General features: G+C 41.2%; 1 protein-coding gene across 1 annotated transcript; it reads right to left on the bottom strand.

Annotated features, from left to right (window-relative positions):
* Positions 1-624: 624 nt before the first annotated feature.
* On the bottom strand, positions 625-12,401 carry LOC121534566 (homeobox protein Mohawk-like). Its single transcript, XM_041841141.1, has 6 exons — positions 12,035-12,401; positions 9,180-9,339; positions 8,851-9,004; positions 8,103-8,417; positions 1,690-1,723; positions 625-1,332 (listed from the first exon to the last, which is right to left on the bottom strand). Exons 1-6 carry the CDS (start codon positions 12,223-12,225, stop codon positions 1,137-1,139), a joined length of 1,050 nt encoding a protein of 349 aa, XP_041697075.1. The 5' UTR covers positions 12,226-12,401; the 3' UTR covers positions 625-1,136.
* Positions 12,402-16,721: the final 4,320 nt, after the last annotated feature.

Below are 16,721 nucleotides of genomic sequence, written 5' to 3'. Positions count from 1 at the left end.
ATTTGTTTACTGCAATTGGGTAGAATTTTTTTGAGCTCAATGTTTGTTGCGGGGATTATGCATACCGGTATTCCTTTAATATTTGTTTTCTTATGGCAGTCATATCTTTAATACAGCCCAAAGGTCCTTCTTTGTTGAACAGTCTTTAATTTCCTTGTTAGCTATACTTAACCAAACTCTATCGATCTACAGTATCTATATCTCTATGAGAATGCAGCCTTTCCATTCAAACTTCTACTGCTATATGCCCACAAGCCTACCTCAACATGCAAGACTGAGAACACACTTCTCAAGATGTCACCAAAGCAGGAGTAAGGGACCATTGGAAAATACTACTAAGCTATGTTTTAGGGAATTCTCTCATAGCCCAATGTATGATTATGTGCGTATGTTCAGTGTCAGGAGAATTTTCCCAAATGGAACACGATAAATCCACTCTGTCAGATGTCAAAGGCTTCCCATGTCCTTCATCCAGCCAATACAGTGATTTTAACCAATTTAACTAGCAGATGTTATATGGTTGTGCAGCCTTAAAACTCATTCTATAAGACCAAGACACAAGTGGTTTCTGAGCAAAGAACAAAATGCATGTTTCATCATTTTTTGTGAGGTTTAGTAGGATAAGATTAACAAGAGTTAAGTATTTATTCAAATAGCTGCAGTTCATTCAAAGTATTTCCACCGCTATGTTGTGCTAATAGTTTTGCCTGGGATACAAATCCAGTCTCCTAAAGTTAATATAAATTAAGTCATTGAGAAAAAATAGAAAATGGTTATATATACAGTATATAGTGAAAAATACAGTTCTCATGTAATCAAACAAATAAATCTCATGGTTACAATAGAAAAATACACACATTGACCCAATAAATGGCTCCATCTACCAGCCGATAGAAATACTGACTCAGAAGAATACTGTAAGGCATAACGTGGTTAATGGAAAGGACTTATTTTCACCATGTTAAATATAGGTTTTCTTGTAGGCTTCTGGTTTCTGGAGGAATAATCCATAGCCAGCAGCATTCTAAAGAAGCTGTTTTGCGTTTTCCCCACAAATTGTTAAGGTTATGATTGTCAGAGGGGAAGCGGATCCTAGATCTGTACCTAGATCAAGAGAAACTTCACCCTGGAGTGGTCTAGACATTGTTTGGCAGGGCCACTTTGACAGTCTTTATCTCTGAGATGTGGGAGGACTTCTGGATGATGCAGCTGGTGGTGGTAGTCCCTGTGGTGCAGCACTGCCCCTGGGCCAAGTTAGTCAGAGCCATGGCAGCGTGGATCTCTCTCCACTCTGCCTCCTCCCTCCTCTGGCCTCTCTCACTCTTCCCCTCACTGCGAACGACATAAAGGAGAGATTTTGAGCCTAGACCGTATCATTACTCCCCAAGATGAAATCATCATTCACAACAGGGAGACTTCCTACTAACAGACAACAGCATGTATTAACAGAAATGCATCTGTCTAGACTGCCATTATTTGCTCACCCCAATGTGGGTGTGCCACAACGAAATGTTGCATTATTACATGTTTATGAATAATACTACATCTTTATGCTGGACTGTTAAGGGAATATAATAATAATAATAATAATAATAATATGTCTGCATTCTTATGCAGCTAGAACACTTATACTCGCTATAAAGAAAGGTACACCAGTTAGAAGGGCTCCATAAACAAACATACTCTTACCTGTCACATCTAGTTGATGCATAGTCCATCGTGTCTGAAAACATGAACAGAAAACCCCCAGAATTACATTTATTGTACAGGAAAGGCCAAAAAAGGATCAAGTATGCAGTTTTCTGGAACCTATACTTCGCATACATTTATATATGTGTGAGTGTTTGTTGGCATTGTGTTTTCTATTCAGGTTTTTCCGTTTCTGTGTGCGTTACAGTATTTGCATATGTGTTCTCTCTGTGCGTGTACATGTGTGTGTGTGCATGCACATGTGCACTTTAACTGCCCCAGAGGGCCTTAACTCACTGAAGTACTCCAGTCTGGCTGCTCCTAAGCACTCCGGCCAAAACAAATGCAATTATGTTTCTCCTGTGCCTTTTGAGATGGAAAAATACGATATCTGTGCAGTGTCATGAACAGGTCTCCAGAGCTCGTTTGCGTCCATAAAGTTATTTCACTGTTTTTCAATCCACCATCTGCCCTCGCCCTTTATGTTTGGACTGAGAACTGCAGATCATCATACATCATAGAAATGTGCATGGGAGTATTGTGTGAATGAGCGACATGTACTGTAATACTCCCTCTATGGCTCTTTAGTGGCAGTGTCTCACCTTCTGGGTGTCTTTGGTTCTGCTAAACTGATCGAATCACCATATTGATTGATGGCCATCTCCCGTTGTATTCTTTGGATCTTAAGTGCTTTTTGAACAGTGTTGTTGCCAGGTTGAAACTTTTTATGGAAAATGTATGCTCAAATGTTGGTTTATCAATCTACAAAATACACTTTGTGTACAGTTTGGGTGTTATCATAATTTGTTATGTTTTAGTTTATAAATTAGTAAGAAATAGTGTGTTGATTTGCATGTTTGCAGACATGTTTTTCATGTGTACACAGCAGTAGGGCTATCTGTTTTGTTGCGTCAAGTCAGACGGGTCAACATATATTTCTCTTCAGGGAGCTATAAGCAGGAAAATTAGAGGCCAATTGCGAGCATACAAAATGCCGCTTTCAATATTCGCTGCCTGAAACATCTCAGACTCCGATTTCTATAACAAGGCCCAGGCCAAGAGCAACTATAGGCAGACAATAAATCATTTGGCGCCTCTCACATGTTGCTACTGAATGTCTCTACTCTTTTTTTGTTGGTTCTGACATTTATGTTTTAAAAAGGAAAATAGTACTTTTCTGGAAAACTATCACTAAATCAAAATGTACATGTAAATCATTATGGGGAAATTGGACTGTGCTGTGTTTGTCTTGTGTCATTTATGTTTTACAAGAATTCTCCATTCGTTTTACTGAAATAGTGTTTTGTGCAAGACCTGTAAAATCATGTTAGCGTCTATCAGACCAATTCTGACCTGGGACATCGACTACAACAAATATTAAATTCCTTGGCTTACTCTGAAAATAGCATTTCCATTCTGATCATAGAAGTCCTCCTAAGTCATGAACTCATAAAGGAGTGTTGCTCAACCCTGGACTTCAAGGGGATGCAGTGGCGGATAGTTTTCACTTGCCCTCAAAAGTTAGTCAAAGCTTGATTGGCACTTCAGATAGACAAATCAGATATAAAAATCTAAATCAGTTGCTAATTGAGAGACAGATTGAAACCAAGCTACCAAGAATTATAACTGTTCATCTAGAGCAGGGCTGCCCAACCCTCTTACTGGAGATCTACCGTCCTGTGGGTTTTCAGTCCAACCCTAATTTAACACACCTGATTCTACTTATTAGCTGCTCAACAAGACCTTAACTAGCTGAATCAGATACGCTAAATTAGTGTTGGACTGAAAACCTACAGGACAGTAGATCTCCAGGAAGAGGGTTGGACAGCCCCGATCTAGGGTATCAGAAAACGAGGAACTTCTGTCTCAGCATGAATGTTTTAATTTTGCAACAAACTAGGTGAAAAAAGTGTGCAGTGTCTAGATGGGCTTTCCTCACTCCATATAAGAAATGAATGTAGTAAGATTTATTCGTCTCTAGCTCATTGAAGGGAAATCCTGGACTTGATGGGAAGGCCACTTGTTATAGTTTAACAGCATATTTCAACGTCAAATTCAAACTTCAAATGAAGACTTTCACTTGGCAGGCAGATTTAGTGTTTGATGACCTGTCGTTATATTGGACATCCAAGAAACAACACTAATTAGCATGTCCCAGATAGGCGTAGTGACTCTTTTACCCCTCCCTAGTGCAGTGTAAAAAAGTGTTAACGTTCTGAGTTCTTTTGAGGCTGCATCAAGGTTCAGCACTGCTCTTTTTGCTGTGTGCCTGTATAGAAATCTGAAATATTTATTGATATCTGACTGTAATGTTCTGTTCTACCAATGTTCTGTTGGTAGCTTACCCTAAAACTAGGCTAATGAGGTAAGAAATTAATGTGATATATACTGTCGTGTTTATGAACCAATTTGAGAAACTATACTTGCAACTTTGAGTGTGGATATAGTTGTTTGAACTTCCAGAAGCAGGTCTGTGGGGCTTTAGTAACAGGGTCAAAGCAAAAATCCACATTGAAATGCCATTTGTACCAGAAACTTTGGCAAAGATCCTCATGTCTCACCTTGGGAACAATAAAATCTCAGACATTCTGTAATTGACCCTGAGACCTGACATTTTCCACCATGGCAAGGAAACAACGCACTCTAGAATATGATCATGGAAATCATAGGACCAATGAAGTAGTCTCCTACTTTGGCTAAACAAGATCAAGGATTTTTTAAGCAAGGGATTTAGATGTCAGCACAAGTTTCTATTAGCTGTTGCTTTGGCTCCAGGACCTTTCTGGAGTTTAGAGTTGTCAACCTGATTTAGGGCAGTGCTCGTAACTTCAGGTCCTGAAGTGCATCCAAGTGTCAAACATGTCTCCCTCTAACCTATTTGTGTCCTGTTAAAGCTTTCAACATTGACAGATAAGACCAACTGAATGAAAAGAAGTTCTGCAAACCTAAAGCGGCAAATCTTAAAACTGCAATATAACTTTTTGGGCGACCCGACCAAATCCACATAGAAAAGCAAGTCTATGAAGCGGTAGATCTGTTCTATGTGTGCTATTTCTATGCTTTTTGTTTCTCAAAATCATTTTCACTTGGTTAATAATACAAATCGGAATTAAAATGATAAAAATGAAGTTAAAATGCCACCAATGCGAGAGCACCGGCCTCTGCTATAGACATTGATTATTGATTCACCGTGAACCATTGGCAGCTAAAGAAATGAGAGACAGCCTAGGCCAATGTAGCAGTAGGCCTGTAACTTCTATTGTCAACTTAGTAAAAATGCATAAACCTGACAAATAATAAAACGTAAAATATCCTGATGAAAATGCAGGTTATTTTATCTCACTATACTCTGCCTGTCTGTCTCCCTTTCTATCTGTCTTACTGGGTCCGGCCCAATGACTGTATATGAAGGTCCAGCCCTAAGCTTGCTAACTTGCAACAGTATATCAGCTAGCCTATTCCGGGCCCTCCGAGTTTCCGCACCAGTGAGCTCCGGACAGACACAGCTGTTTTTGCGCAAAAGGAAATGTGTTCAGGTAGGCTAAATGACTGAGAAGCTCAGCTTATTAGTGGTGGTGAGTTAAGACAATCAGAAATCAGACATCCAGTTAGCCTATGCGTGCTCATGCGCTCCATCAACATTAAGAGGACAGAAAAAAACAGGCACGTGCTCATTGCTCACATTTAGCGCTCCCCCCAAAATGAAAACATTTACAAAACTCGTAAATGATGTTAAGAAATATAAACCACAACTTGCTTCTCACAAGTGTAGCAGGTTGTGATGTTTCCACTCCAACTTCACAGTAAATGACTGTAGGCCTAATTCATCCATGCATTAACAGAAATTAATGTAACCAAATGACAGGGATTAACGGTAAATTTACTGCTGGTGACGTGTAATGGGGAATTGATACGCTACGGTCACAAGACGCAGGCCTCCTAATTGTCCCTAGAATTTCTAAGCAAACAGCGGGAGGCAGGGCTTTCTCCTATAGATCTCCATTTTTATGGAACAGTCTGCCTACCCATGTGAGAGACGCAGACTCGGTCTCAACCTTTAAGTCTTTACTGAAGACTTATCTCTTCAGTAGGTCATATGATTGAGTGTAGTCTGGCCCAGGAGTGTGAAGGTGAACGGAAAGGCTCTGGAGCAACGAACAGCCCTTGCTGTCTCTGCCAGGCCGGTTCCCCTCTCTCCACTGGGGTTCTCTGCCTCTAACCCTGTTACAGGGGCTGAGTCACTGGCTTGCTGGTGCTCTTTCATGCCGTCCCTAGGAGGGGTGCGTCACTTGAGTGGGTTGAGTTACTGACGTGATCTTCCTGTCTGGGTTGGCGCCCCCCCTTGGTTTGTGCTGTGGTGGAGACCTCTGTGGGCTATACTCGGCCTTGTCTCAGGATTGTAAGTTGGTGGTTGAGGATATCCCTCTAGTGGTGCGGGGGCTGTGCTTTGGCAGAGTGGGTGGGGTTATATCCTTCCTGTTTGGCCCTGTCCGGGGTTTCTTCGGATGGGGCCACAGTGTCTCCGGACCGCTCCTGTCTCAGCCTCCAGTATTTATGCTGCAGTAGTTTATGTGTCGGGGGGCTGGGGTTAGTTGGTTATACCTGGAGTACTTCTCCTGTCTTATCCAGTGTCCTGTGTGAATTTAAGTATGCTCTCTCTAATTCTCTCGTTCTCTCTTTCTCTCTGAGAACCTGAGCCCTAGGACCATACGTCAGGACTACCGGGCATGCTGACACCTTGCTGTCCCCAGTCCGCCTGGCCTTGCTGCTATTCCAGTTTCAACTGTTCTGCCTGCGGTTACGAAACCCCTACCTGTCCCAGACCTGCTGTTTTCAACTCTTAATGATCGGCTATGAAAAGCCAACTGAGAGACCTGAGCCCTAGGACCATACGTCGGGACTACCGGCCGTGGTGACTCCTTGCTGTCCCCAGTCCGCCTGGCCTTGCTGCTATTCCAGTTTCAACTGTTCTGCCTGCGGTTATGGAACCCCTACCTGTCCCAGACCTGCTGTTTTCAACTCTTAATGATCGGCTATGAAAAGCCAACTGAGATTTATTCCTGATTATTATTTGACCATGCTTGTCACTTATGAACATTTTTGAACATCTTGGCATGGTTCTGTTATAATCTCCACCCGGCACAGCCAGAAGAGGACTGGCCACCCCTCATAGCCTGGTTCCTCTCTAGGTTTCTTCCTAGGTTTTGGCCTTTCTAGGGAGTTTTTCCTAGCCACCGTGCTTCTACACCTGCATTACTAGCTGTTTGGGGTTTTAGGCTGGGTTTCTGTACAGCACTTCGAGATATTAGCTGATGTACGAAGGGCTATATAAAATAAAATTGATTGATTGATTGATTGATACAAACAAGCAAAGGGCAAACAATTAACACAATAAAACAATAATGTGCAAGAATTGGCGAGAGATGCATCAGCACATTCAGGAGAATTGAGCGCATTCTGGAGAGAGACAAGCCAATATATTTGCCACACCCCCCCTCCCCTTCTTCTTGTCTCAACATTTCAAATTATACTGAAGACACATTATCTTCACATATTTTACATGCATTGCTTTTCATTGACAGCGGCGTCTCAATAATCAGGCCTATTAACACTCGCGCTGCCCAAATTGTGGGCTTCCCAACTAGGCATAGGCCTACACACTTGTGGTTTGAAACAATACAGCTTTAAATAAGCTAATGATCCTTTTTGGCTAAGTCATGCTCTCTGGTGAAGTATTTGGAATGATTTTATTTCTGTAAACAGGAGACAGGAGGAATTATATAATTTTGGCAAATGTATTTACATTTACTTTAGAATGCAGTGATACTGTTACCGAATCTTGTCCCATGCTTAGGCGACTCATCACAGCACCCTCCTACGCAAAACATCTTCCCGCGGCTGTCTCCGCCCCATGGCAAAATTGGTAGAATTGCATGAAATTTGTTATAAAATTGCACAATCTTCTCTCCGCCCCATAGCAAAATGTGTAGAATTGCAGCAAACTTGCTATAAAACAGCAACATTTTCTCTAAACCCCATGGCAAAATGTGTAGAATTGCACGAAATTAACTCTAAAACTCTAAAAATTAACTCCATCCCTGGTTTAGACGGTACAATGATTCTCTACACAATGACTGCTTGTGTTGTCACGTAAACTGAAATTAGGAAAACAATTCAAATTTTTTATCAACCAGGAAATGGCAGAGCAATCTCTACATATTCTACCGTTAACCCTTGAAGTAAGCTAGTTGGTTAGCATTATGCCAAGCCAGTGAGCCAGTCATTGTAAAGCTACAGTACGTTAGCTAGTATGTCTGCATATGACATCTCTTATGTCCTGCGTATGGCAGTGTTCTGTAGACTTTGGTCAGAGTTTCAAGTAAAGTGTCACCAAAGAATAAGGAATCTCTTACCCATATGGTAGAGCGAGTTTGTCTCTGCCTCAGAGGAAGAGGGCGAGACGAGGTCGTCGTCACACTCGTTGGAGCTGAACGACCCTGAGTGGTTCCTCAGGTGGGACTTTGTGATGTCATCAGGGGTCGCCATCACGTGTCGTAGGGTGTCGTTAAGGTACCGGTTCAGCAAACTGCTCTTGTACTTGGGGGGTGGAGAGACGTAGTCGTCACTGAAGGCAGGATCAGTCCTGTTCTCCTGTTTGATGACACTCTTAAGGGAGGGCCTGGAGAGCTCTGATTGGCTAGCTGGGGTTTGTAAGGGACACTCGTCATCTGCAAAAAAGTTAAAAATAAAAACATAATGTTGGTCCCTCGTCAACTGCCACTGGTCTCCAAAAGAGGCTGAATATCTCACACATTCATTTGAAAGTTTTAACTACAGTGTTAAAAGGTTAGCAACTCTATTAGTCAAAAAATTACACAGAGAGTTGATTTTGAATAACATAAATTCACACCCTACAGTGTTATTGTAGTGTGATCTTTTTGTGAATGGCCGGTGTTCATTTTCAACTTTTTACAGAGTTACAGAAATGTCAAAAGTGTAACATTAACTATGTGTGGGACACTATAAACAGTTGGTGGGTGTTAAAATGAACACTTAGAGTTGATTTTAAACTTGCGGTGTTGCTATGTGTAATGCATATTTGTTGAGATGACATCCCCAGCTATAACCCTGCTTAGCATACGTACCGCCAGTCCCTCTTACCCTCAGAGTTGGTGTCTTCACTGCTTACACTCAGTCTCTCAGCGTTGCCCTGGATGTATTTGTTGTAGAGTTTGATCCGTAGAGCCCAACTCAGGTCTGGCTGCCTCACTGTGTTCTTCAGCCTCCGCCGGGCATTGGCAAACCAGTTTGAGACCTGCAACATAAGCATCAAGAAAATAAAAAATGAACATTCATTTTATGTATTTCAGAACTTCAACTTGTCAGAAAAAAATAAAATCTGCCTGGCTTCTGCTTTTACTTCTATGGTAGTATCCATATGACCCAACCCATACCTTGCTTTGAGGGGTGTGTGGTTTGCCTCAGCTCACCTGTACTAAAGTCATGCGGGACCCCAGGGCGAGCAGGACCTTCTCTGTCTTGGTGGGGTAGGGGTTGTCCTTGTGTTTGTACAGCCACTGCTTAAGCGGCCTCGCCATGTCCTGAAGCACCTGGCGCTTGTGGCAAACTTTGACCCCGCCCAGACAAGACCTGTGTATGAGGTGATATATGATATGGCATTTTTCCTATTTTGTTGCCTTACTTACCACTTTGAAGATGCAAAATATATTTTCTTGTGAAATAAACAAGAAATAAGACAAAAAACTGAAATCTTGAGCGTGCATAACTATTCACCCCCCCCAAAGTCAATACTTTGTAGAGCCAGCTTTTGCAGCAATTACAGCTGCAAGTCCCTTGGGGTATGTCTCTATAAGCTTGGCACATCTAGCCACTGGGATTTCTGCCCATTCTTCAAGGCAAAACTGCTCCAGCTCCTTCAAGTTGGATGGGTTCCGCTGGTGTACAGCAATCTTTAAGTCATACCACAGATTCTCAATTGGATTGAGGTCTGGGCTTTGACTAGGCCATTCCAAGACGTTTAAATGTTTCCCCTTAAACTACTAGAGTGTTGCTTTAGCAGTACGCTTAGGGTCATTGTGCTGCTGGAAGGTGAACCTCCATCCGAGTCTCAAATCTCTGGAAGACTGAAACAGGTTTCCCTCATGAATTTCCCTTTATTTAGCGCCATCCATCATTCCTTCAATTCTGACCAGTTTCCCAGTCCCTGCCGATGAAAAACATCCCTACAGCATGATGCTGCCACCACCATGCTTCACTGTGGGCATGGTGTTCTCGGGGTGATGAGAGGTGTTGGGTTTGCGCCAGACATAGCGTTTTCCTTGATGGCCAAAAAGCTCAATTCTAGTCTCATCTGACCAGAGTACCTTCTTCCATATGTTTGGGGAGTCTCCCACATGCCTTTTGGCAAACACCAAATGTGTTTGCTTATTTTTTTCTTTTCTTTTTTCTTTAATGGTTTTTTTCTGGCCACTCTTCCGTAAAGCCCAGCTCTGTAGAGTGTACGGCTTAAAGTGGTCCTATGGACAGATACTCCAATTTCTGCTGTGGAGCTTTGCAGCTCCTTCAGGGTTATCTTTGGTCTCTTTGTTGCCTCTCTGATTAATGCCCCCCTTGCCTGGTCCGTGTGTTTTGGTGGGCGGCCCTCTCTTGGCAGGTTTGTTGTGGTGCCATATTCTTTCAATTTTTTTTATAATGGATTTAATGGTGCTCCGTTGGAAGTTTCAGATATTGTTTTATGACCCAACCCTGATCTGTTTGGAGAGCTCCTTGGTCTTCATGGTGCCGCTTGCTTGGTGGTGCCCCTTGCTTAGTGGTGTTGCAGATTATGGGGTAATTGGTTGCACCAGATCTTATTTAGCGGCTTCATAGCAAAGGGGGTGAATAAATATGCACAGACCACTTTTCCGTTATTTATTTTGTATAATTTTTTGAAACAAGTTATTTTTTCCATTTCACTTCACCAATTTGGACTATTTTGTGTATGTCCATTACATGAAATCCAAATAAAATTCAATTTAAATTACAGGTTGTAATGCAACAAAATAGGAAAAACGCCAAGGGGGATGAATACTTTTGCAAGGCACTGTAACTATGCTGGAAGAGGATTTGTCATCATTTCATAGTTTATTACAATGATAGGGTTGGTATACCTGATAGTTCAGGAACGGACTAGGACCAAAAATCAGCCCGAGCATTTTTTGTCTTTTCCCACTAGCACTAACTTTGCTGATAACGTCTTTGAAGATACATTTCCGACTGTGAAATGTGGTTGTCTCTTAGCTATCTTAAGATGAATGCACTAACTGTAAGTCGCTCTGGATAAAACCGTCTGCTAAATGACTAAAATGTAAAGTTATTTTTGGTGTCAATCCGTAGGTGCCACTGTTGGGCTGTGTAAGCAACCTAAAGTTTGCTCTCAGTGATGGGGATGTATGGATCAGGTTCCTTAAATATGCAGATATAACCTGGTTCTCCCAATTAATTCGAACATGCTTTTTGATCATGATCATATCTGTCATCAAGTAATGTCTATCTTACACAACACTTACAATTGATTTTCCATATGACAACATTTTTTGCAGCATTACAGACAATGTTCAATATATTTAATAAAATATAGTGTTTTATGTGTGAACATTTTTTGTAAATGCAAATATGGGGCTGCACTGAAGATATTTAAGCTGTGTGTAAAAATACATCTGATCAATTACCACGTTTCCATCCACAGTTTTTATGAGAGTAAAGTCATACCGTATAAAAACCATCATATCGAAGTAAACTTGGAGTCACTCGATGATATGCTGTGTGTTCCACTACGACTCGGTTAACCGTGCAGTTTATTAGGCTACAGATTAAATAAATTATGAGGAACTTCACAGAGTGTTGGAGCTTGATGCTCCTTTCCAATAAATATTGAGGGTCTTCTTCTGCTGACATGATGATCGATGCTTGACTGCCATTTGACAAATACAAATATTCTCTCTCTTATCCATATTAATCTCATCAGTATCTGTATCTGCGAGCTGTTGGCTAGAGTCTTGGCCTTTTGTTATTTCTCTCAACAGTTTTTGTGACAAACTATCATTCAATTTGAAAATGCGTGGGAAATACGTTGAACATTCAATTTTTATTCGGTACATGAAACGTAAGCGAAAAAGTACATTTTGTGTTCACTACGTCATCACACATTGAGTTTAGTGGAAACACACCACTGGTGGGAAAATGTGCATAATTGAATGGAAAGCTAGCTACAGGTTTGTTTTTTTTTGCCCTTAGTAAGTTGTACTGTATATGACAAAAAAAAAGAAAATGTGCTCACCCATACCTCCTATGTTTAACAACAGGGTTGTCTTCTATTGCCTCTTGGCATGGTTGTAAGTCTGTATGCTGTCTATCTGTTACCAGACAGTCCACAATGTCTCTCTCCCCCTCACTCCTGCGCTCCTCCAAAAGCTTGTGTTGATTTGACCTCTTCACAACAATGTTGTTCATCTTTTGATTGCGCATTTTATCCATACAACATCAGGCGCAACTGCAGAAGTTCAAATCCGAAGAGATGTTGTAGCTTTCCATCCTCACTGTGACATATACAAGCAGAGAAGTAACCCAGAGGTCTCGAAGCGCTCAGGACTTAAGCCATCGGTCCAAAAGACAGCTCATCTGGAGGAGTCCCTTGGAACCAGACCTTTACAAACCAGACACTGATGCCAGTCTTGCCTTTACCAATGAGAGAGTGTTGTCTGGGGAGTTCAAGTAACCTGCTCTCCTGCGTCTAACTGGCTGGCTTTGGCTCTTTCAGCATCCAATTACAAGTCAAGAGATCTCTCTGCTCGGTGGAGGTAGCTGTTCTCTGTATGTCGTACCAAGACTTGGGATGAATACCATGCGACAAGAACGCCAATAGATGAACTAACGTGTATGGATTGTGACGGGGATCAGCACATTTTGGGCACTTTACTGAGCTTTGTTGAAGTTTGTAAGCGTTAAGAATGTAGGCTATCCGATATCCCAATGTCCTGATGTCTTAAGTCATCTGACACATGCACCCAATATTTACTTCTTAAGGATCATGAAACCTTGTGGTTTCCTCAACTGCCATGTCTGCAGATAATATATGTTTTACAAAAGGATTCTGGAAATGTATAGGTGTAACGACACGGTTTCTAATGTCCACTGAAACCCCTCAGCTGTGTTTTGAATTAGCTCTGTTACTGTAATAATACCAGCATTACTACACAGGTGTAAGAGGAACATAATGTAGTGTTACCAGACATTTGAAAAATAGATATACTTTACTTTACAACATCGGCGCTCCTCCACCCCAAGCAACTGTGTGTGTGCATTAGTGCGAGCGAGTGAGTGAGATAGAGAAGAGTGAGTGTAAATATAGTAGTGAGCACACTTATGTGTTAAAAAAACAAAAATGAAGCAGCACTATAATTGATAGTCAGCTGTGCAGTGATGAAAACTCGCTCTAACAGAGGCATCTGACTGTTCATAAGTTACTTTATGACAACCTTCAGGCTCTGTGCCCAGCACGATGTTGGACACTTCACTTTTACAGTAATCCCTCAAATGGAAAAGGAGTCAAATAAAGGCCTCCAAATACTCCCAACACAAGCAGAAAATGTGTTTTTCTCTATCTCAAATCTGTATTGCAGACAGTGCATACCTTCCACTGCAGTTTGACACTATAATATAGTTTTATACCCTATTGAACACCAGATGACCAAAACACGACAAGATCCCTGTCTCTATACTAGGCTACTTGTCACACACACTTGGAATGATACGGCAGCTTGTACCAAAATACAGGTACACTTCCCATGACACTCAACCACACACATAATTCAGCAACAACAGGGGAGGTTCGGGTTAAACGTCTCCAAGCTGAAAAACACATGCAGCATCTACCATCAGGTACCATACATTTCACACATGCATTCCTTAGCGGTAGTCCGAGAATATTACATGGCACCACAGCTCATAAAGTCCTGTCCCTCAGTGATACATTAGACTGCTCTTTCTTCATTCAGTAGCTTGAAGACCTGTAGAATAAACACATTGGGAATTGACTTTGTCTCGTTTAGGTAGCTTGGAGCTGTTATGTTCCACAATAAAACGGAGCAGGTTGGTTTCCTTACTTTTTTAAACTGTCTGTCTGCTTTGAGAACATTAAGGACCCAGCCTGCTCAGACACGGTTACATTATTGTGTCAACAAGGGTCAGAGTCAGTTCCATTTCAACTTGTTCCAATTCTGAAAATGAAACTAAATGTAACATGTCCAATTGCCCTCTATTCTTAGTTAGGATCCTCAAATAGGCATGACATCGTATACTTTTAGCTTGTGAAATATTGCACGTTTACAAAATAGGAATCGATCATATCACTGTGTATATTTAACTGTACTGAAATCGATGGTTCTAATGACCAGTCCACTTTATAAGGCATTTTAAAGGATTATACACGCTTATAACAAGTTATAAAGCATTATACCTGGATGCTTTAAGTAAAGTATTGCCCTGGACATTCCTTCATTCTCTGAAATGGATCATAGGTGAACGGCGAGCCACTGTAAACAAAGAATAGAAGGATTTTCATTGGATCGTTACACTCTTTTTAATAGGATCGTTATGATGTCAGAGGGTGCCTGTGGATGCTCAGTCCGGTTATAAAATTATATTGTCACGCTCAGATGGATCCATGGCTAGTGTCTAGCAGCAAGGCTGCCACGGACAGTGTCCAAAAGTCTGGTATTGGACGGTTGGCAAGATTATGAACCGTATACCACTATTTCATCATCAAATCATTTAGCCGTTGAAAACATCCAACAGTAAGCCTGTAACAACTTGAGGAGATACATTTTTGAAATGATCTTTAACTTAGCAATATTTGTATTAAATCAATCTCTAGTTCAGGCTAACACATCATTTCCCTTGTAAGAGTTGCCATGTTTCCTCCCTAAAGCTACAGGATTGATTTGACCTCGGAATAAAGTATTCTCTTCCTCTCGTAACTTCCCTCTCTCTTTAAAGATACTACTCCAAAGTCTCCACTGTGTGGATACCCGCACAGTGGCACTCCCCTCATGCACCCTTCTGGACACCCTGTTAGACCTTGCATGTCATCTCCAAAATGACCCACCCATAGTGTTACACAATTTGTCTGTTTGCTGAAATGAGACCATGGACCATGCTGTTTTGCATAAATGTTTATTAACTGTAATGTTACTGAAAGTGCTGAAAATAGACTCATGATGTTGTATTTCTCTAGAAGTCAAGAATATATATATTTGTAGTGTTTCTGTATGCCTTTGCATGCACCAAAAATAGTGAAACCTGACTTGATGGCAGGACAACTCATTCTTTCTTAATATTTTTATTTCAATGCTTCTGGATGATTCAGCCATATTTTCATCAAACAATCAACAATCTTATACAATTACTAAATTCCTAACTCCTAAGTGAACATGACCAATTATAGTAAGGTCAGTGATTTGGTCATCTCAGTCTAATTCCACTCGTTGAGCCTCCACATCTAATAAAAGAAAAGAAAATACAGTATGGCTTTTTATGTTCCTAGTAACTCTTAGGCGGCTCGAGAGCCTAAATCCCCGGGAAACACATAACTGCCTTCACATCACGGCGGTTTCCTCTTGAAGACATGATGGACACATTTACATTCTTTCACACCCAATTGACAGCATGATCCAAAAGAGGAAGGAAATTCCCCTGTACTCACAGGAATGCAACCATTAAATGGAATTACTGAAAGATTTACTGGCTGTGTTGTGTGCTGTATGTCATTCTCATTAGCCGTGAAGTCTGTAATTGTTGAATGGGAATGTTTGTCAATGATGTGTCACTAATGACAATTTTCTGACGTTGTCTGTAATCATGAACTCTTGCCAAGTGCACACTTTGCAACTTTGAAATCATACACTTGCTTATTAACTTCACACATGAATAGAAACAAATTCTAATTACAGTTATCTTGCAACGTAATCCTTTCATATTCAACCACTCCTCCCACGTCTGTACAATTCAATTGCTATTACACCATTTCAGCAACAAAAGCAATGAATCTGCTTCATCTTGTCCATGTTCCCTTGTTAACCTTTCCCTGTCAAAATGTCTTCAATTCATTTAGTTTCACCTACACCTTTTTTTCATATATTTTGTTAAGTGTTGACTATGCTTGTGTGTACTGTTTCCCTGTTCTACATGCCACATGCTGTTAGTGTTGGTGAGTGTCTGGGCCGGGTAATATTTGCTCTGGGATACATTACAGTTAATTGAGGTAGTGCAGCTGTCAAAGTAATTACATGCTCGTGTTTGTAACTTGGCAGGGAGAAGGTCTGTGTGGCCACAAGCTTTTGGAGGTTTTTTTATGTTTCGACCCTAATTGCCAACGTAGAAATGACAACTCGAAGAAAAGAAAAGCTGGCACATAGGCGGCAGGGACTGATAACACTTTTTTGGCCATGTAAGTACTATGATCAGACAGGAGGCGTAGGGATTTGGATTCCTATAGTTCTTTAAGAGCCGTGCTCTGTGACTAACTTGAAGTTGGGACTAGTTCTTTCTCATGAAGGCTGTCTAGATTCTGTCTACATATTACACATGTAAATAACGATGATAGTATTTTACATTTAGTCAAATCTGAGTTTGTACATTATTTTCTCTGCCTTGAGTGCTTCCCCATACACTTCTGTATTCCTTTCAGGGGTGTGACCATGTTCCATGACATTTCCTCTGTTTTGGCCAAATAGTATTTTTCCAGTTTAAAATGGGCAATCTGGGATTCAAACAACAACAAAGTGGTCACCCCACAGGTGAGGGATGGTGCTGGAGAAATGTAACCACCCTCAATGTTGACTGAAAACCGGTGGCCGGTGGCATCTTAATTGGGGAGGACCGGCTCATAGTAATGGCTGGAACGGAATTAATGGAATGGTATCGAACACATCAAACACATGGTTTCCATGTATTTGATACCATTCCAGTAATTC

Source organism: Coregonus clupeaformis, chromosome 21 (genome assembly GCF_020615455.1).
Source record: "Coregonus clupeaformis isolate EN_2021a chromosome 21, ASM2061545v1, whole genome shotgun sequence".
Classification (NCBI taxonomy): Eukaryota; Metazoa; Chordata; class Actinopteri; order Salmoniformes; family Salmonidae; genus Coregonus; species Coregonus clupeaformis.
The sequence above is the reverse complement of the archived record's forward strand: the minus strand, read 5'-3'. Positions and strand labels throughout refer to the sequence as shown.